Source organism: Neolamprologus multifasciatus, chromosome 8, assembly GCF_963576455.1.
Source record: "Neolamprologus multifasciatus chromosome 8, fNeoMul1.2, whole genome shotgun sequence".
NCBI classification, from domain to species: domain Eukaryota; kingdom Metazoa; phylum Chordata; class Actinopteri; order Cichliformes; family Cichlidae; genus Neolamprologus; species Neolamprologus multifasciatus.
Genome location: NC_140446.1, coordinates 17,070,153 through 17,091,977, shown reverse-complemented (window position 1 = coordinate 17,091,977; position 21,825 = coordinate 17,070,153). Strand labels below are relative to the sequence as shown.

The window sequence follows — 21,825 nt, the reverse complement described above, 5'->3', positions numbered from 1 at the left end:
AAAAGAATGTTAATTTGTGCACAAAGGAGTTATTTTTATAATCTTGAGCAAAAAAAAAAAAATATAATAATGCGTAATAGATTATCAGTTTGCAAGACATTTTTACACGTTGCTGTTTAACCATATTGGGGTTATTCCATCTCTATTCCAGTGTGTTCGAAATAAAACGTCCACCTGACCACCTCAGATCTGCATGAAACAATTCCAAGGGAAACATACTGTTCTTAATGGAAGTTATTATTTTTATTATTATCAGAAAGGTTTATTTCTAATAATACTATTTTTCTGTTTAAAAAAAAGGAATTATAGACTTTTAACTTTTTTCTAGCATTTTTAAAAAACTATCTACAAAACGGATAAAACTCTTTGAGCCGGATCTTCTTTTTATTTTAAGAATAATAAAATGTTAAATATCTGGGTCTAAGGCTCTATGTACATGGGCTGTCAGAAGTGTAACTCAAGCTAACACTGAAAGATGGATCCCTGAATCCTTAAAATAATTGGATGTCCAATCTCTGACAGCATTTAAAGGCCTGCAGAAACCACAGTTTTGCAGGTAGACGACTGATATTTTATTTACAGCTTCTCATGCACTAGGCACATAATATTCTACAAAACTGTCAAAATCAGATGATTGGTTTAGAGATATTAAAGCTCGAATATAACACACACACACACACACACGTCTGGTTTGCTATCCTCGTGGGGACATCCCATTGACATAATGCCTAAGTCAACTAAATTAAACTTTCTTTTATACCTAACCATAACCCAACAGTGACAAGGATTCTGGTCCCCAGGATGGCTGTTGGTCCCCTCCAGTATAGTAAATTTCAGATTTTGGTCCCCACCAAGATAGTAACAGCCCCCCCCCCCCCCCCCCCCCCCCCACACACACATTTTCATCCAACTTCAGTGGGAGATACCTCAGGTATTACACCATGTACCAAATCCAAATGAATCTTTCTTGAAAGAGCACATTTTTGTTAATATTATATCCAAAATTTGTGGTAGTCTTCTCAATTTTTCAATATAAAGTTTTGAAATACTCATGTAGAGTCCCTCACATATGATGCCTGAAAAACATGTAAAAACAAAACTATATGTACCTTCATATATGACTTATAGGAATCTCAAATTTTGCACAATTACAATTAAGAAGTTTATTTTTTTCAGACAACTCAAACAGAGTTAAGTGGGAGACGTTTGATGAACTATGATCCAGTGTTCACACTAATTTTAGTATCTGCCTTGTTCTTTGTTATAAAGCTTTAGGTTAAAATAAATGCACAAGCAATGTGGTCCCTCAGAATTTCACTTTAGGACAGTACTTGTTGAATGTACATGTTACTTTTAAATAGACAAGGCTGTATCTTTCTTGATTATAAGCTTTAAGCATTGCTGCTGCTGATGTATAGACTGTTGTCACTAAGGACATGGCAAAATAAGATTAACAGAATAGTAAAGTAATCATCATAATTTCCTTGGCACACTGGCATGACTTATTGGGACACTTGGATCAATTAGAACTGGGCTTAATGTAATCACTTCCTTTTTTCATTGTACCATTGCAAATTTGTATTTGTCTACATCGGATTTAGTGTTGTTTCTCTTCAACTTTATAGTCGATTTTCAAATAATATAAAAATACTCTACTCAGATTCAACAGTGCTGATCATGGGAAATTTCCACTTCATTGACAACCACATTAAAAATATTTTATAAAGAGCAGAACCGTTTAAAGAAGGCTGAACGACAAATGCCCTCGTCTGCCGATTTGGAGGGAAGCAGAAAAGCATTGGGTGCTGATTTGACTGAATCACTCAAAGATGACAGCTTTATTTTAAATAAATAAATAAATAAAGTAGAACGTTTGAATATATCATCCGTAAAGTGCCTTGAAAAATCTCTAAAATCTCAGATTGAAATGTTGTGTGTGGGTGGATAATTCCCCAAAGCCCATCTTCATCTGCGTCTAGCTGGTTGATTTTCACGCAGCCACAAGGATTTGTCTCTGAACCACGGTGCAGAAATGGGACAGAAAGAAGATACTCATCCTGCTTCTGATAAAAAACCATAATGAATATATGTAGGCTTACACGATAGCCCTGCAGGAGAAACTGAATGAAGTCTGCCAAGCCTGACACACTCTACACTGAATGCAGATACATTGTAAAAATCAGTCTTTTGTGGGATTTGAAGATGCAAACCTGGGGGGGGGAAGAAAAAGTAGGACAAGACATATCAGTCTGTGAATGATGTTTGCTTTTTGCATAAACCTGCAAAAATGCTCTGTGCTAATTCTCTCTCTAGAACCCCCATTAAACATCTTTTCCAGGGTCTTTCTCCACTCTGAGCTTAGTACATTTCAGCGATCCCCACACACAGACTACAGATGTAACATTACACTGCTCTGTGTAGGTACTAAAGTGGGATTAAGCAGAGATTAACAAGCTCTTCTTAATTCTATTAAGTCGAACATACAGGTCCACCAGTGGAGAGGCTCCAACATATAATAATGTAAGAACACAGAAAATGTGCTGCCATAAAGAAAGACAATATAACGTATGCTGAAAAAAGTTTACTGTAAGGTATCAAACAAACTTGTTATCCACAGTAAGCTAATTAGTCTTAGAGTATAACAATTACAACAATTATAACAGAATAAGTAGAAGTATGGAGGTAAATTCATAAGCAACACCCCCCTCTTCAGTTTTCAGATGGTTCCTTCCAGCGTAATAAGAAGATGGGAAAGTGAAGAACCTGAGGAAAAGCTGTGATTGAAAAATAAACACAAGTACACACATACGTCATTCAAAATATTCAGATAAACAGTTTGCCATCAAAGGTATATTCACACAACAGTACACATGCTACAGTTTCTACAGAATTATTTAAATTGTATTATTTTGTTTCATTTTCTGCATTCGCTTTTGAACACAGTTTTATTTTGGCCTGATTATTCCCGACTTTTCCCGACTTTTGTGATTATGTCACAATCTTCAGCTTTTGCCGACTTAGAAGAAGAAAAAGAAAAATCTGTGTAAAAGAGTTTGTAGCAATTTCTGTGAACTTACTTTTTTTTTTTTTTTAATTTAAATGGATCTCACTGTGCATCATGACCCCTCAGACAGGGTTTTTACACAGGCCTGGAAGGCATCCATCAGATCTTTACAGGTCTCCATCCCCTTGTCTCTGACACTGAAACACAATGTGAGATTTAAAAAAACACACTCATCAGTCTCTTCTCTTTAGGACCTTAATTTGAACTTGTGCTAATATGAAGACATGTAAAGCAAATGAACCCATCTGAAGCTAAATAGGAATATTTCTAAATATAGTCCATATCAAAGGGATTATTCAAGTTGGGTCTGATAATAATATATTTCAACTCAGCCTCCACTGTGGCTTTTATCTGCCTTTGGTGAAGTACGAGAAGATGAGTGAGTAATCTGTAGAGCAGCTGTACTGACAGTAATCACTGCTGCACGTGGACACGGACTAAATATCTTCTTGCATGCACGTAACATGAACCAGCCAGCTGGAATGTACTGGTCCTCTTCAATAGGGTTTACAAGTGGAAGTCTATTTTAAACCTCATATATATTTATGCTTCTCAGGACATTACAGTATGGGTCCCATTTGGATGTTGTTATGTTTAAAAACTAGTATGAACTCTAAGTGCAGTCTGTAGATCTCCCCACAGACACTTAAACTGGTTGACATGTTAATGTGGGCGCTGGCTATTGTGCATAAAATGACAGGAAAGTGGCCAGATTATTAACCCAAATCCAAACACGGTTCATAAATCTTACTCGAGAGCACATTATACAAGGATATTTTATTCATGCACTGTCACACCGATTGGAAACAGCAATCAAGATCACTGATTCATTTTACGACTTTGAATGCAAGCACGGATTCAAAAAGAACTTTTATTCCTGTCAGAACTCACCATTTGTCAGAGTACTCTTTGATTACCTGGCATGGTGCTGGCACAGCGTCGGCAAAGTCTGGCATTTTGACAGGAGAGAGAGTGGAGTTTGTGGAGGTGTGCTACTGCAGGAGCTGCAGTCAAATATGGTTACGCTTTAAAAGGGATGGAGGGACACAGGAGGGAGGGAGGTAAGGGAGGAGGGGAGGAGGCATGACAGTGATGGTGTGTGAGAAGCTTAAGAAAGGAAAAAGTCAGGAAGTTAGGAGAACGTTATTTAGGAAGCGACTTTAATTTTGTTCCTTTTTTTTTTAGTGTGTTCAACTGAGTTTTGTGCCACTCTTACTCCTTTCATTTCCCAGTTTATTTACATCACTGTATATTAAGTACCTAATTCTTTAAATTCCCTTATCCCATTCTTTTGTTTGGCTGTCCTACTAATGAATATGCAGATAACTGACCTTTTAAATCAACCACTGAGCATTACAAAGGTCCCCTAATGCATCCAAAATACTCACTACAGGGGGGGTTAGCTTAAAAGATACCGGGGTTCCTGACTTTGTTTTAAAATGTTTTGTTGGCTTAAGGGGGCTGAGCTGAGAGTTCAACCAAAACAAGGTGGCTTTTAAAGGCAGTTAGTGTTAGTGTTTTTAATGCTACCCAAAGTACAAAAAAAATTCCTGTTTTTTCTTTTAACTCATCTTGACAATGTTTTTCACACGCACACATAATTTAAGAAATCTGACATCATACGCACTCAGCTTTTTCTTCTACAAACTATAACCCACAATGGCAACATATGGAAATTGTGAAAGTTATTTTGTAGCCATAGTTATAATGTAAGATTTTACAGACTCTCGTCATAATAATTATTAAAACTAAGGGAGAATACAGGGAATAATAGGAATAGTTCCCCAGAGCAGCTTCTTAACCAAAATTATGCATTTGACTGATAGAAATCAGATATAGATTTATATATATATAAATCTTATTGGCCCACACAGTCCAAGAATAATCCTTTTCCCCCACTTAGTGTTCAGGGTACAGCTTTCAACATAACAGAATAGGTACCAGCATGATCTCTTTGCATGCTACAGATAAAAGAGGGCATTGGTGATATTTGCCACCTGTGCTTTTAAGCGGTATTTACAGTATGTGGTTATATTTAACTTGGCCACTAGAGGGCAACAAACATCCATATTCACACAATAATGTGAATAATAACCTGCACAAATAGGCCTCCAGAGCGTGTGCATCATGGGCACACAAAGGGGTCCACATCTACATTCGGCAGTGACTCATTTAAAAGCCCACCTTTTGTGTAACTTCGCTAATACCTCATCTTGGTTGCATCTCGGTGGATGTGGGCAGCGTTTGGAGACAATGGCAAGTTATTATGATAATCAAGCCAATTAAAGTATCTCACGAAGCCGTGCTCAAGAGCGTGGACCTGTGTCTCAGCCACTGAACCCTCCTACTTTATAATGACTGTAGAATCCAGTGTGCCATCTGCTGGTGTAAAAGAATATGTGCATTGTGGGGTCTGGCAGACAGGTTCTCCAAATAATAAGATTAGCAAGAAAAAAAGAAAGATCTAAACAGATCTTGGCATGATAAAGATTATGGAAGGAAGACGGTACTTAGAGTTTAAATGATTAGAGACAAACTGCAGCTTAATTAAATTATTTCATGAAGCATCTCTTTGGAAGCAGGAAATGCCTCTGTACCTCAAAGTAGCTGGACATTTTGGATGCGAATGTGTAAAGTAACTGATGGAGGCCCGTAAATCTGATAATTACAGGGATTTTTCTGTTGCACTCGAACGCGTCTAAGCAAATCGCAGCATTCGCGGCGAGCAGGTGACTATTTTGTGTAAATTTATACGTAAAGGTTCAGAAAGGTAACAAAAAAAATCTAGAATTTGAGCAGGGCTAGTTGGCAAACTGAAAAGCGTGAATGGAGGTCACCGCAGACAGTGAGTGAGTCTCGGTGGAGACACAGAAAGGGGGAGAGGGAGGACGGACAAGCGGCCAGCCGCCTTCAAAAATGGCGTCTCCGGAGGAAAATGAGTAAAAAATAATAAAACGCGGCCTGCTTTCTTTACACTTCCTCGTTTGGGCTTTAAGGTTTTTCGTGCTCTGGTGGATTTTTTTTCTCTCGTGAGCAACCTCGTCGTCGCTTTTACTTGTATGTACCAAAAGAGAAATATGGGGAGCGAGCATTTGGGGAAATAAAAGCAGCCCCGTTTTATTTTGATGCGTCGTTACTGACAGCTAGCATCTGCTGCTAGCTCAACAGCTCTGCTCCGAAAGGGGGGTGGGAACGATTTTGCATGCAAGGGAGGAAAAAAAGGGGGAAGAGGTTTTCAAATTGTGGATTTCTTTGCTCGTCTACTGGGGCTGATTGCTACCAACGTGGCTTGTCGATTGCAATCTTTTCTCGTGCTAGCAGCCTAGCCAAAACTAGCCGAAAGAAAAGGGGAGGAGAGACGGTGGAAAAAGGACGCATTCAAGTCAAATGTTTATCAGCATTTCGCCCATCACCGGCCAAATCCGCGGCATCTTCATCATGACCGTGACTGGTTTCAGACTAAATCTGCATTCGTGGAAATGATAAATGTGAAAGGCGTAGGAATAGGAGAAAGACTGGCTTTTTTGGAGGTGGTTGGATTATAACCCCGTAGACCCCCCTCTTTTTTCATCCAGCTTTCTCCTCCTCCCCTCCATTTCTCTTTCAATATGCTGTTTTCCACTCCTGAGGACTTGCTTATGAAACCGGGGAAAATAGTCTGAAAACGAGAACGTGAGAGACTGGATTTTTTTTTCCGTAACCTGCCCTGCGACGTTCTCGTTGCTTTCATCCTCATCGCACACACTGTACACCACATAAATGGATAGAAATTACCCGGGAACAGGATTCGGTGATTTGGGCGCAGGAGCAGGATGGAGTTACGAGAGAACGGCAAAAGCAAGGTATGCATTGGATTCAGACAATGTGCATGCATTAGTGCTACTTTGCACGGTGTGACCCATGTAAACAAATTGTCGCCATTCACGTATAGACCCATGCCTTGCTATTATGTGTAATGCATTGTCATCCAAACAGTTGCATAGTAATAATATTATAAACAGGAATGGATGAGTGTGTGTCGTGGGGGTGGGCGGGGTGGAGAAAGGAAAGGTAGGGGAAATGAACTGAATGTGATTGACAGACGTGGGTTTTTTAGGTAGACCTGGCAGGGTGGAGGAGGTAGTGGTGGTGGTGATGGTGGTGGTGATGGTGGTGGGGGGGAGGAGGATGTCTGGAGTATCCATAGGAATTATTGTTCCCTGTGTGCAGGCCTGGACACAAACCCCCGATAGATGGATAGAAATTCATTGGATTGATAGGATCTGGAAAAGAGTGCAGACGCAGCAAAGCCATTCCAGCAGCACCCCCGAACAGACATCAACAAGATGAACTGATGCATATTAACGAGAGGATGCATTTAATTAAAGATTTCTTAAATAACCACATCTTAAAGAGGCGAAAAAAGGGGAAGGAAATTATTCACACAAGGCTAACGCAACAATCATAACTGAGGTTTTGGCTGTCTTTTTCGCCAAGCATGATCCAAATTGTGGTTTTTTTTGTTTTTTTTAAATTTTGGATGATTTGGGTTCATTTGCATAATAAATTGCCCCACATCCACTCTTGCGTCAAACATGCAGCTTGTCGTTTGCCTAAATAGTAAATTTCAATAAAATTAGGCCAAGGGTGAATGCATTTGGTGGTAGTGAAAATCGGCTGGACCCTGTAAGGATGCCTCTGTCTTTTTTTTAGCTTTGATTAGCCCTGAGAGCTAGCGCTCTGTTGCAGGGATGTGTATCGAGGCCTGTGCATGCAAACGTCATTGCCTCATGTATAGATGCACATGTGTGATATTTAAACCCAGATGTAGCAGCCGGATCACACTCGAAAGCCTTCGTGGTCCCTCGGGGAATAATATTTGATAAACCAAACCTAGCTAGTTGCTGATGTTTGCATGCAGCTTAGCATGCATTTGCGTCGGCTTGCACCATCCAGCTGTTAGCTCCATCATCATAATCAGTGCTTACAAGCATATTAATCAGTTGTCTTCGGTGCTCAGTAGGGAAACTGTATTTTTCACTCGGCTCACTTCCAAGCGTTGGTTACCCATGCTTTATGTAAATGCAAGGCTGGCCTTGCAGTTTGGGCCTAGTATCTGCATTTCTACCATAGCTGCTGTGCTCTGCTAGGCGGTGCTAACAGCAGCACAAAATGTTAGCATGTCATCTGGTTAGCCAGGCAGCCACGCATTTCATCTCTTTTTTAAAGCACAGTACTGCCAGTGGAAGCTTTTAATATTTAAGCAGGGAATTGATTTAGATTGGGAAATTACAAATTATGCAATGAGTGTGTCTTCTGATTTCATTATAATAATTGCAAATTAGCTGTTTTATTTTTGCATAGCATGTATACAGCTGGTTTTAAACATTTGCATATGTTTTAATACATTTGGATGTAATGAACAATTCTGTAATCCAATACTTATCAGAGATTTGCTTTACACCTGTAGATCACGTCCAAGAAGCGTGAAGATATTAAGGGTATGCCCCTAATGAGTAGGGCTGGATGTAACATCTTTCATTAAATGAGCGACCTGCATATTAGATGTGTGTTTTTAAAAGGTAGACCCCAGATCAGGAAGTGTTTCCTCATGGGTCACGTTGTGAGAACAGATTATGTTTTCATAAATTCTCATATGAGTGAAATTACTGACAGTTCACCCCTCCTCACCCATCCTCTCTACTCCCATGTCTCCCCAGTCTTGTATATGGGAGTTCCAGATCATCCCACCCAGAGTCTGAGCTCCTTCACCGGCAAGCTTACGCCACCCCACACCCTCTGCAGGGCTATGCCACCAATCACCACCCAGGGAGCTCTGGCCAAGGCGGAGCTTGGGGAGCAGCTGGACGGAGTTTGGGTAAGATAAATGTCATACCTTCCATGTCACCACCATAAGGGGCCCTGGCAATGAATTATTGTGTCTGTCCATACAGGCCCTGGCAGATTATTGTCATTGAAAAATGTGCACATTATCGCTTGGATGAGTCAAAGCCTCGGATGTTGAAGCTTGTGCTCATTCTCATACGTTTTTTTCCCCAATGGCTTATGAATTATGTATTTTTTTAGATACAGCTGGAACTTCTACAGTTCCCTTTTATATTCTTTGCTTTACATCAGGTTTGCCAAATAAACCTCTGGAGAAGTTAAACCTAATTTTCTTACTTTACGTACATCTGAGCAACTGGCTTTTTTTTTTGTTAAATTGATTGATTGATTGATATTTTTAATTAATTAATTAATACAAAATGCAATCTTGATCTTAATCAGTGAATAAATGTTTCATTGTTCTGTCTTTCTTTTCTAAAGGTTTGTCTGGGCTGTTTGATACTGGCCTCCACCACGCCAGCCCCTCTGCTCCCGATGCCTCTGTCATGAATCTGATCTCAGCCCTGGAGTCCCGGGGTCCCCAGCCTCCGCCCTCTGCCTCCTCCCTACTATCCCAGTTCCGCACGCCATCCTGGCAAACAGGTGGGGCTATGTTAGATCTTCCCTGATGTGCTGACATTCAAACAGGCCCCACAGTCAATATGACATTTAAAAAAAACGCCCAATGTTTGCCCATCATTATTATTCTGAGTGTGTGACTATGTGTGTTTTATCAAATATTTATTGTCCTTGTCTATAGTTTTCCCTTTGACTTGATTAATTTTAAATCCTCTTTTTTGTTTTACTAATTAATTTATGTCAGATTTTGAAATGATAGCTTGAAGGTTACTGAGTAATTTTGCAATGTCTTCCTTTTCTTAACAGCGATGCACACGCCTGCTCCTCCTGAACTATTCATCTCGGGAGCCCTTCCTGGCTCTGGCTCTTTTCCCTCCTCCTCAGCTCTATCAGCCTATCAGCATCCGGCTTCCTTCTCCAGCCGTTCATTCCCTGGTGCCTCCCTTTCCCTCCAGGACACACCCACTTTCAGTCCAACATCCAATGGTCTGCTCTCCCCACATGACCCCCTAATACACATAAAAGCCCCATCTCAGTCAAGTCTGGGATTTGATAGACTCCTGTCCTCACAGGGTGCTGCTGCAGCTGCTTACAGGGGCAGTCAGGATCCCACAGGTGCCACATCAGCCCAAGCGTCCTCTGCCAGGCACCTGCAGTCACACCAGTTCAACTTGCTGTCATCACAGCTACAGGATCAGTCCTCCCAGCTGTATAATCCGTCAGTCTTTCCCTCAGCCCAGCCCCAGCCTCAGTCTCAGTCCCAGTCTAACTCTGCTCAGGAGAGGGCCGTGCCTCGGCAGGACAGCGTTATCAAACACTACCAGCGCCCCACGCCAGCTCAATCTCAGCTCTCGTCCTCTGCTGCCCACTCTCTTCAGCACTACCTTGGCTGTTCAGGGCCTGGGTACCAGCAGATCGCCACCCATCACAGGCATGCTGGACTTTCTTGTAGTCCGTTGGGAGACCAGAGCCCCTCATCTGACCACAAGCCCACCTCCCGCACTGAGCAGTATCGGTCAATTAATCAGCCTCCCTATTCCTCCTCTTCCTCCTCCTCCTCTTCCTCCTCAGCTGGGAAAGGTACCAAAAGCAGCTCGAGCAGTGGCTATTCTTCTGGCAGTTCTGCATCATCTTCCAGAACTCCTCACACTCCCCCTTCGGCTTCATCCACCTCCTCTTCCTCCTCTTCCTCTTCTGCCACCTCTGGGGCTCATCCTTCTAACTCGATTCCCACCTCCACTTCCAGTGCAGCCCCTTCCAGGCAACAGCCACCCCCTCAGCCAGCTCCGCCTCCTCCAGCCCCTCAGCAGCAGCCTCCTGCCACCTCTACATCAGCTCCCCAATCTCTTCCAAAATCCTGCCTCTCAGGCTATGGCTCTCCTGTCCCCCCAGTGAAGACCCCCACATCTGCTCTAACTGGTCAGACCCCACCGCAGCAACAAACACAGTCATATTCCCCTAATCAACCCCCCACATCTCACCTGGCTCAGTCCTACGGAGGCTTTAGTTCACCACAAGCTCAAGACTTGAGCTCAGGTACTGGAGGGAAAGGCTATGGGAGTCTGGGAGGACGAAGCCAGTCTTATTCCACTGATCTATATGGAACTGACTCTGCTTATGGATCACTTCCATCCTCTCTGGGTGGAGCTGGAAGCCCATCGCTAGGCTATGGAGCCCCAGGCCACTCACCTGCCCTTCTAAGGTCAAGTGGTTCGTCAGGCAGTGGAGCATCTGGGGGAGGAAGCAGCAGTGGCACAGGAAGTGGAAACTCTGGGTCAGGGGGAGGAGCAGGAAATGGTCTCACCAATGAGAGAGGTGGAGGAGGTAGTGGAGGTGCGTCTTACCATATCCCAGACTCCAGCCCCTCTCCATCAGGCAACTCTGGCATCATCCGTCCAGGGTTGCACTCTCCAGTACCCAACTGCCCTACTCAATCTCCAGGAGGACCAGGCTCAAATAAATACATTTCCTCAGTTCTCTCCCCGACTTTCTTAGCCTCCCCACAAGGCTTCCCTGACACCAGAGGTCCCAGCTCCCAACCTCAGTCGTATCACTCCACCTCCTCCAAGACGAAGGCGGACACTTCTATGCTAGGCGTGGGTTCTCAGAGATCTCAAGAGGAAGTAGATGACGATGATGAGTTCTTGATCCAACATCTGTTGCAAGCCCAAGCGAGCCCTGCTCCTCAGGCTGCTCATCACCATCCTCAACAACAGCCCCAGCAGACATCTCAACAAACACAGCCTCAGCCCCAGTCAGTGCCCCCAACCACTGATTCAGGCAAAGGGATGAGCTATGACATGAGTAAGACTCCTGAGGAGAGGTACCACCCGCAGAGTGTCATACGTACCCACAGTGCCACAACCACTGCTGGAGTAGGAAATGCAGGTTCTGGAGGGTCCATCTCAGGGCTGGATAGCCAGCTGGAGATGTCACTGAAGAAACAACAGCAGCAACATCAACAACACCACCATCAACAGCAGCAGCAGCAAAGGAACGAGCGCTCCGTGGGAAGCAGCAGGAGCAGCGGTGGGAGAGGCAGTGCTGAACAAGTACACTCCCACCTCCATCACCATGATAACTTGGGCTCCGTAGTCCACTATGGCCGGGGCGACCCATACACTCAGCACTCCCTCGCTCCCCAGCACTCCTCACACACTCAACATGTGTCCTCACACTCGCAGATACCACCACACACCCAAATGGAGCTCCAGAAGAAGCCACAGGAGCGTGCAGAAATCCCTTATCCACGGAAAACACCTGAGATCCAACAGCAGCATTCCCAGTCTCAAGCTGCTGCGTCCCTGATGGACTCTCCCACCGATCAGTCCCGTCAGCCGCCACATCTGCTCCAGTCGGTGCTGTCTCACACCACCCGCAACAAGATGGAGCCCCATCCACAGCACCACAAGATGGACTCTCATCGGCAACACCAACAGCATCACAAAATGGACTCCCTCCCACAGCATCAGCAGCACCCCAAAATGGACTCCCATCCTCAGCACCAACAGCACCAGAAGATGGACTCCCACCAACATCAACAGCACCACAAAATTGACTCTCATTCACAGCATCAGCAGCACCATAAAATGGACTCTCTCCCCCAGCAGCAGCAGCACTCTATTAGCCAACAACAAGCTGTAATGGATAATACTGGTGGGAGACTTGGCTCGAGTAAACACCAGCCTCAGTCTCAGTCCCAAGCCACCCAGCTCCAGCTTCAGCTGCAGTCCCAAGCTTTGGAGGTAGCAGCGGCTCACTACAACCACGGGCCCCCTCCACATCAGCACGAGCAGAGCCAGGTCAAACAAAGCTCTGTGGTCTCTTCCCTGGACATGCTGGAGCGCTCCCTCTCCCAAACCTCCAGCACAGACGTCGCAGTTGCAGAAGACAGACGTGGCGGACCGGGCAGCGCAGGAAGGAGCGGAGCGAGTGGCGAGCGCCACCGACAACAGCAGCAAGAGCAGCAGAGGCAGCATGCGCCCCACCATCAGCCTCCCCAAACCCACCACTCGCAGCAGCATTCAGCCTCTGAACTCCACTCCTTCCTTACGGAGCCTGACATCGGCTTATCCACCCCGTCTCACATGCATCACCTTTCCCAGCACCACGCGCAGCAGCAGCATCCGTCCTCGCAACACCAACAAACCCACTCTCACCACCCACATACACAGCCCCACCCTCAGCAGCAGCCTCCTCACCCTCATCATATACCCCCACCTTCTGCTTCGGCCCTCTCGCAGCCACAGCCTGACCCACAGCAGCCGCTCTCAGCCCAGCTCACCCCTCAGCAGAGCCAGCTGGACCAGCAGCGCTCAGAACAGCACCAGTTTGACACGGTCAGCCCCGTGGAGAAAGCAGACCAGAATCAGCAAAGTAACCGCTTTGTACCCTTAACGTCTATCTGCTTCCCAGACTCCCTGCTTCAGGATGAAGACCGCTCCTTTTTTCCAGGAATGGAGGACATGTTTTGCGCAGAGGACTACAAGTCTAGCTGTGCTGGTGGTGCAGGACCAGGGCAGGAAGAGATGAATGAAAGCCACACCGGGCAAGAAGGAATGGATGCACTGAAAGCGGGACAGAGTGCAGGTGGAGCAGGGGGAAGCAGTGGCCCAAGTTATGACATAATGGGTCATCATGGTGGAGACCAGGGTTATGAACCTTACTGTCATGGCTTGGATGAACCTACCAACAACACCATGACCCTGGATCTAGACTCCCTTAAAACACATGAGCTGCCTTCAACTGTCAACACTGAGCAGCTAGGTTTGATACAGTCACAGGCCCCAGCGATGGGTATGACCTCCAATACAGCTGGTCCCAACAATTCTGGAGCTAAAATGTCCTCAGGGCCTGGAGGAACTAACGCGGGACCTGGTTCTGGAGGTCTCCAGTCTCCCATTTTTTGCTCATCTCGTCCCAAGAAGCTCCTTAAGTCTAGCTCTTTCCACCTGTTAAAGGAGCGCAGGGACCCCAACACACTGCCTAAGAAAAGTTATGCTCAAGAGTACGAGTTTGAAGACGATGAGGATAAAGCCGACCAGCCAGCTGACATCCGGCTGAATAGCCGGAGACTCCCGGACTTGTTGCCGGATTTGGTGTCCAGCTGCAGAAAGGGAGGAGGAGGAAGTGGCTCTCTCAGCCCTTTAATGGGTGACATTGATTTCTACCACTCCTCTGGCTACTCGACTATGGGTTCACACACACTTCTGCCTCCAGAAGGACCCAAGAAGAGAGGCCGAAAGCCCACTAGGCCCAAAAGAGAGGGTCCTCCAAGGCCAAGAGGGAGACCCCGTATCCGTCCTATGCCTGAGCCGTACACTCCAAGAGGGATGATGGGGGAGATGGGCGGAATGACGGTAGGAGGGGGATTCAGCGTAGAGGGGCGAGGGAGGGGTAGGGGCCGTGGAAGCCGAGGCAGGGGAGGAAGAAGGGAGGATATGTATATAGAAATGAGCGGGAAGGAGCCGGATCAGATGCACCACCATCACCTCCATCAGCAGCAGCAGCCGCCACAGCAGCTCCATCACCAGCCACAGCAACAGCAGCAGCATGAGCCAATTCCACCTCTCAAGGTCAGTGGGATTCTGCCAGGAAAAGGCAGGTTTGACGCTAATAAAAGTACAAAGCAAACACTATTTTTTTTTTGTTTGTTTGTTTTGTTTTTTTATTGTGGTCTGATGGTGGTCACTGTAAAATCCCATCTAAAAGAAGGGGTTCACATATAAGCCCTGACTTTAAATAATGTAGATTTACTGATGTGATAGCAGGGAGTGTTACCTGTGTGTGGATGCTTCTTATTGGAGTCGTGAGCCAGCTGAAGGTTGCTGTTTGTGTTTGGTTTTATGTGTTTTTTTCCCCTCTCTGTCTCTGTTTCATTATTAGTCACTGTCCTCCAGTTTTTTTCCTAGTTATTATAACTGATTATTTCTTAAATTTAAAATGAATTTATCTTAGGTTTCTAGATTTTTGCCAACTACGCCTTTACATTCATGCAAAAATACAATTAATATGAGGTTTATTCTCTTTTCAGATCAAGTTACCCATTGGTACTCTGTCCTCCTCTGATGCTTTGCTGAGGACAGATTCTTTGTCTGGCACGGACCCTGCTTTGTCAGACGGCTCAGTTGGCTCTGCTCCCTCACTTGGTTTAAGTCCCGGACCTCCCTGCAGCACTGAAAGCACCAGAAGTCAGGACAAGATCAAACAGAAAAGCCAGATGATGGGTGAAGGAGTGGATGACGAGGGGCTGGAGGAAAGGGTAACGGCTACAGGATTTCATCTTCGCTGTGTGAAGAATAAAATGTTGAAAATTGCTCAGGCTGAATTTAAATGAACATAACTTGACTTTGTGGCTCGATAGTTTTTGTATTTGATCTGAATTAGAGGTTCTTGTTTTGTCTTTCTTTTAGGGGGATGAGAAGGACTCTGAGTCCAAGGCTGGTTTTGTTGCTTCATTTCTGGATTTCCTGAAAACGGGAAAGAGACATCCAGGCTTGGACATCTCACCGGGAATGGAACCTGACAATGGTGAAACTTCACCCTGTAAATCAGGAGGACTACGCTCACTGTCTCCTGCACCACCTCCACCACCACCACCGCCCCCATTCGGGGATGGTGAAGGTAATGGAGGTCTGGCTTTGGGCAACTGCCCCAGCCCAAAGCGTTTAGAAGATGAGCTAAAGAGGAATCTGGAGACTTTGCCCTCTTTCTCCTCCGATGAGGAGGACTCAGTGGGAAAGAACCAGGACCTCCAGAAGAGCATCTCCTCAGCAATTTCTGCTTTGTATGACACTCCTCAGCTGACATCAAACATCCAGCCCCCGCTACCGCCTCCCCAGTCTCAAAATCAACCAAGTCAAGGCCCTCTTACACCCGCAATGCAGCCCCCAACGCTTAGCCCACAGCCTGCCATGCACACCCCCCACACCCAGCCCCAATCCAACGAACCAGATGTCCTTCAGCCAGAAGATGTAGACATGAATGAGAATAAGGAGGAAGAAGAGGAGGAGGAAGAGAATGAAGAGGAGAGAAGCACCGGTGGCGATGAAGAGAGTGATATGACGGAGGAACCACAGCTGGAGACCCTGGGTGCACCAAAGCTTGATGGTAAGAGTGGGCGTTGCCTTTTAGAAATTTAGTTTAAAAATTCCTTTGATGTGTTTGTTAAAAGAATTAATGGTATTGAATTTCTTGTCCCACCTTCCTCCCAGCTCCTCTCCCTGAGATTCCTCCAGAACCCACAACTCCTGAACCTCCCTCTGTTCCTCCATCTCCTGCTTCATCCTCGTCTCCTTCTCACTCTCCCCTCCCTCCTCTCTCGCTCCCCTCACCCCTGCCTCCAGCAGAAGAACAACAAGAGCAGGAGGACTCCCAGCCTCCGAGCCCTGTCGCCCCCACACCTCCTTCCCCCCCACCTGCACCTCCCATACTGGCTACTATCCCACAGCCTGCTACCCCTCCTCCTCCCCCTCCTCCTGCTTCAGCCCCTACTCCAGCTCCAGTTTCCCCTCCTCCTTCTGTAGCTCAGAAGGAGTCTCCTATGCCATCTCCCGAGTCCCCCGCTTCTCCAGAAGAGCCCCCAGCTCCTAAGATCACCTCGCTGCATCTTGCCCAAAAGCAAGAAGATGCTGCCATTGTTGGAGAGAGCGAGGAGGATGAGAGTGAGAGTGGAGGGGAGGGCATCTTTAGAGAAAGGGATGAGTTTGTGGTGCGTGTGGAGGACATTCGAACACTCAAGGTATTTATATGAATCTGTGAATTTCCTCTTTCTTTTTCTTTTCCTTTTTTTTTTTTTTTTTTTTTTTTTGAACCTATATATTAATCTTCATGTGGCTACGAAGGCATCAGTAGAGTTTTAAATACAGTAAAATAACTGATTGTGTGTTTGGATACAGCTGGCCCTGCAGACTGGCCGTGAGCCTCCACCCATCTGGAGAGTGCAGAAAGCCCTGCTGCAGAAGTTCAGCCCAGAGATCAAAGATGGGCAGAGACAGTTCTGTGCCACAAGCAATGTGAGTTCACCCCACGCCCTTGCTAATGTACCTTCAAACAAGTCTGTTTATATGCTCTTTACTGTTCTAGCCATAATATCATAAAATAATGCAGTGTATGCTATACTGTTGGCTTTACGCCTGTCTGTATTGTTATATCATCATCAAATTTAATGGAACTAAAAATTGTTCTTCCTTTTCTGGCTCAGTATCTTGGATACTTTGGAGATGCTAAGAGGCGCTATCAGCGAATATATGTCAAGTTTCTGGAGAATGTCAACAAAAAGGACTATGTCAGAGTGTGCTCCAGGAGACCGTGGCGCAGAGCCACACCTGCTCTCAGGTAAGAATGTTCTTCATGCTGAAACCCATGCCCATAAAGAATTTGAAACAAACTAGAGTAGATCAATGATGCGACTACCATCCAATCATTTCAGATATTAGGGAAATGCATCTACAGAAGCTGGTTGTTGATGATTGAATCATCACCGTTTTTCTGGACTTTTTAACAATTGAGGACAGGATGAGTAAAAAACCCTCAATGGATATACTGTGTTGTAGTAAATAAAATTGATTTCCTCATCCTACAGACGTCAGTCCCTCCCCAGAATGGCGTCCCCTCCTGCCACTCAGGTGCCATCAAGAGTAGTGGAGAAAGAGGAGAGAGTGGCTCCACCAGTCCAGCGTGAACAGAAGGAGAAAACAAGAACAGCGACCACAACAACCACGACGACGACAAAAGAACCACGAGAGAGGAAAGAGCTCTCAGCTGCTGTGCCTAAAGCTGAGGAGAAGGAGAAAAACCGGGACACAGAGAAAGAGAGGGAAAAGGAGAAGCGGGTGCAGCCGCAGCAGGAGAAAGCAGAGAAACGTGCAGCGGAGCGAGGTAGGACGAAGGAAGACAGGAAAGTGGTGGAGAGGAAGGAGAAGGAAAAGGCCGAGCGACCACCGAAGTCCAAGCTAGCCAAGGTGAAGGCAGAGCCGCCGCCCAAGAAGAGGAAGAAGTGGCTGAAGGAAGTACCTTCATCATCTGACTCAGACTCATCGGACGAGGCAGCTAGCGAAAATGAAAGTGAGACCCTTCAATTCTTTCACTGTAGATGTGTTTGTTTTGGGGTTTTTCACATTTTAATTAGTGTGATGGTAGAAGACTCCGTTTAAAACTGGTTCTCACCCACAGTGCCAGTGAAAGGTGGAGTGAACAACCGTGCCATGAGGGAGATGTTCAGGAGTTACGTGGAGATGCTGGTGAGCACGGCCCTGGACCCTGACATGATCCAAGCCCTGGAGGACACAGACGGTGAGAACCGCACACACATCCTTCTCAACATAATTACCAGTTTTATGTTAACTAAAAAATAAAGAAATAATTATCAGATGCAATTATTAAGTGAGAAAATCTCTGCTGTAACTGGGTTAGCCTGTCTGGTAGCTCACTTTTCTCTAGCTTAAATATCTGCATTGAAACAACTGGATGGAGGTATTTTCATAAGCAGAAAGTTTGGGCAGGTTGAGTAAACATCACCGTTTCTGTCAAGTATCAGCTGCCAGGTTTTAGGTCGAAGCCTCCGGCTGGACAAACAACCCCACACGTTATGAGTTTATGAGCAGTCCAGATAAACCAGTTGTGACAGGTTAGGGGAGGAAGCCCTGGGAGTGCATGGAGAACTGCAGCCAGGGAGAGCTGCTTTCAGTTTGCTGCTGGCATTAAAATGATTGGCAGCTACATGAATGATGACTAATGAAACGTCTTTTACATTGATTGGCCATCAGATGAGCTCTACCTCCCTCCGATGAGGAAGATTGACAGCATCCTTAGCGAACAGAAGAGGAGGTTGTTGAGGAGAGTCAGCATGAGCTCTCAACACCAGGTAATCTGTGAATGTGCTGCTTATTTTTCTGTCCCTCTGGCTCACATAATAGAAGGTAATAAAAGTATTTTACACTGCTCTGTTTTACCGCCTGTAAAATATGCTGATGTTTGTGTTGGAAGAAACCTATTTACACTTTACACAAAGTCAAAGTGTCTTAAAAGGTATTTCATTTTCTTCTGGATGGATCTTATATCATGTTAGTTACCTCCAGCTTACAATAATGCCATTTCTGCTTCCTGTGCTACTTTTGTTCACCCAAGACTCAGATTGCAGAAGGTTGCCACAACACACCAAAACATTAGTTTGGAATGAGGGAAAAAAACAGTTTTGTTTATGGAAATGAGACGATGCAAATTTAATGACGGATGCCTTAAGGGTAACAAGTACCCCTGGTGGTTAAAACTGGTGGATGGATCTCATGCTTGACTTGACATGAAGTTGTTTACTTGTTTGAGCTTAAAAATCTGTTAAATCTGTATAAAAAATGTTATATTTTTAACCAATTCATATCCGGATTTTTAATTATTATTGTATGGAGGGTGTTTGAAAACCACTAGACTAACAGATAACTGACACTATTTTCTTAACTAATATTTTAGTTTAATTTTTATTTCAAAAGTATAGTATTTATTTTTGTATTAGTTGAATACAATGGTTTTTCATCCAGTTTTAAGTTAAATTTTAGTCAACTAATAACCTTGGTAGACTCTGTAACAGGCAAATGAAATTGGTTTAGTTCATTTATTTCATGATCCTCGAACTCGAGGACGCTGGTGTTTTTGGTGTGACTGTTTTGTGGCTGTTCCTCATTGCCCCTTTCTCTACAGGAGGTCCTGCATGCTTACCCCCAGATAATTGTAGACCCCCTGGATTCAGGAGTGGTGAGGGTCCGGCTAAGCGGCGATGCTTACAACCGCAAGACCCTCAACAGAGTCAAGAAGACCCTGCCTAAACCACAGGTGTGCATTATTTTGTGTTTGCTAAACGCTATGAATAGTTAGAAATCCCAGCGTACATCTGTGCACAGTTCTGTGAAATTTTGTGTGACTGTAAATTTTGTCAATCACAAAAAAGCCTTGAACCACGATAGCCACTGAAATCACTACACTGACAGAATTAATCATTACTGTGAAGGGTGGTAGGTGGACACAAACGCCTGTTGCAAGTTTCCAAACCCAGAACAGCAACACTTAATTTTACTTTACTTTTTTTTTCCTTAAATAATCTCACTAAAATTGACCCCAGCAATAATCCAAGTTCTTTTTAATAGGACCTTAAATTGTCAGCCGAGTCTTATCGGATCTACAGTCTCTACCACTCCCTGCATCATTATAAATACCACACCTTCTTACAGTGCAAGAAAGAGGTAAGAAACCATGTTGTTTCTGCTCATTTTGAAGCTTCTACTTCCATGTGTTTGGTTTGGTTACAATTGTCTCTCCTTCCATCCCATTCTCCCAGACCAACACCATTGAGCAGGCAGCTGAGGACCCGGGCCAAGAGGAAGTGGTGCAGCAGTGCATGGCCAACCAGAACTGGCTGGACAGCCTCTTCAGCTCCTTCATCGAGCTGCTCACGCTCAGCACCAAAGCCTGATTCAGCCACATAAAGACACACACAGTGAATTAAAGTAAGAGTATTTGAAAACAAAAAAGGAAAGAGAGGAAAGAGATGGATCCTACTGTACAGCCCCCTCCCCTCTTCAAATCTCTAAGGCCCTTGATGAACACGAGAGGGTCTGTTGACGTGACCTCGGACACTGGCCTGTTTTTTTTTTTTTTTTTTTTTTTTTTTTTTTTTTAATTTGTTTGTTTTTTGTTTTCTTGTTGTTGATCAATGATTAAAGAAATGTCTTACTTTGTGAGAAGGGGACCCCCACTCGTGGTCACGGGGCACCGAAGGGTCAAGAGGAAACTGATTGTTTTACGGAAAAAAAAAGGGAGAGAGGCAAGGTGGAAGGACAAAGAGGAGGATCGCCAAGTCAATGTGGGAGCCACTGACATCCTGTTAACTGTGTGTCATAAAGACAATAGCTCAAAGAGAAACTATTACCGCTTAGTTTTTACATAAATTATTTTTTTGAAAAGACTAACATCAGCTGTTGGCTTTTAAAAAGATTAGAGGAGGGCGAGGATGCTTTTTAAAAACTGCGTGCGTCGCAAGCAGCGTGATCGGGGACTCACTCGTCGGCAGATAGAAACCTGAAATGTGTTAATAAACGCTCTCTCTCTATCGCTATCTCTCATTCTGTGCTATGTGAAGGGCAGCACCAGTCAGCTGTGTGATAATATATAAACACATTTTTATTATTTATATGAGGAGGTTTTTAACTTAAGCTCTCACAAGTGCTGGTTTGCTGCCCTTAAATGCTTTTTTGTTTTTGGGGGTTTTTTTTTTATTAAGAGTTGTTTTCCACAGGTTCAGTATACAATCATAACCCACATATCCAAGTCGTCTTCCCCTCTATCCAAAAAAGACCAGACGTTGAGACAGACATGTATCAAATACAGTGGGTGTAAAATAACAGCAAAAGGAAGAAAAAAAAAAAAAAAGGACGGGGAAAATAAGGAGACTCTATTTGACTCTTTACATTGTTGTGCTTCAGTTCAATCATCATTCATGCAGGTGCAAAGAAAAAGAAGTAAACTGTCCATCTCCCACGTGGGAAGGAGGAGTATAAACGAGGAATATTTAAACATGAGATAGGCATTTCATTTTTATCATTTTGATGTTTGTGCATACTATGACTTATTTTGAAAACAATCTAATTTTCCATAAAAAAAGGAAAACAAAGATGTGTAAATACTGTACAGTTCTTGATGAAATTCTTTGTCCTTCTGTACATTAACTCTCCTGTATTTGAGAAACAAATAAAAGCTGCAAAGAACAAATGGTTTCATTTTCCTATATATATGCACACACATGCATATGTATGTGTGTGTGTTTGTCC

The 21,825-nt window shown here is 44.5% G+C and overlaps 1 protein-coding gene and 1 long non-coding RNA gene across 3 annotated transcripts; one reads left to right on the top strand and one right to left on the bottom strand.

The window, feature by feature from the left end:
- Window positions 1–2,561: 2,561 nt before the first annotated feature.
- On the bottom strand, window positions 2,562–5,392 carry LOC146512824 (uncharacterized). Of its 2 annotated transcripts, XR_014875782.1 has the most exons (3): window positions 3,956–4,514; window positions 3,078–3,201; window positions 2,562–2,774 (listed from the first exon to the last, which is right to left on the bottom strand). It is a non-coding gene; the product is annotated as an uncharacterized LOC146512824 (long non-coding RNA). The 2 variants fall into 2 exon arrangements; XR_014875781.1 differs by having other exon boundaries at window positions 2,562–3,201; window positions 3,956–5,392.
- A 138-nt stretch (window positions 5,393–5,530) lies between these two features.
- prr12a (proline rich 12a) lies at window positions 5,531–21,766 on the top strand. Its single transcript, XM_085170772.1, has 15 exons — window positions 5,531–6,906; window positions 8,764–8,921; window positions 9,371–9,532; window positions 9,815–14,583; window positions 15,042–15,269; window positions 15,421–16,117; window positions 16,222–16,748; window positions 16,906–17,022; window positions 17,211–17,344; window positions 17,592–18,073; window positions 18,182–18,301; window positions 18,775–18,872; window positions 19,703–19,834; window positions 20,146–20,241; window positions 20,337–21,766. Exons 1-15 carry the CDS (start codon window positions 6,824–6,826, stop codon window positions 20,469–20,471), a joined length of 7,938 nt encoding a protein of 2,645 aa, XP_085026898.1. The 5' UTR covers window positions 5,531–6,823; the 3' UTR covers window positions 20,472–21,766.
- Window positions 21,767–21,825: the final 59 nt, after the last annotated feature.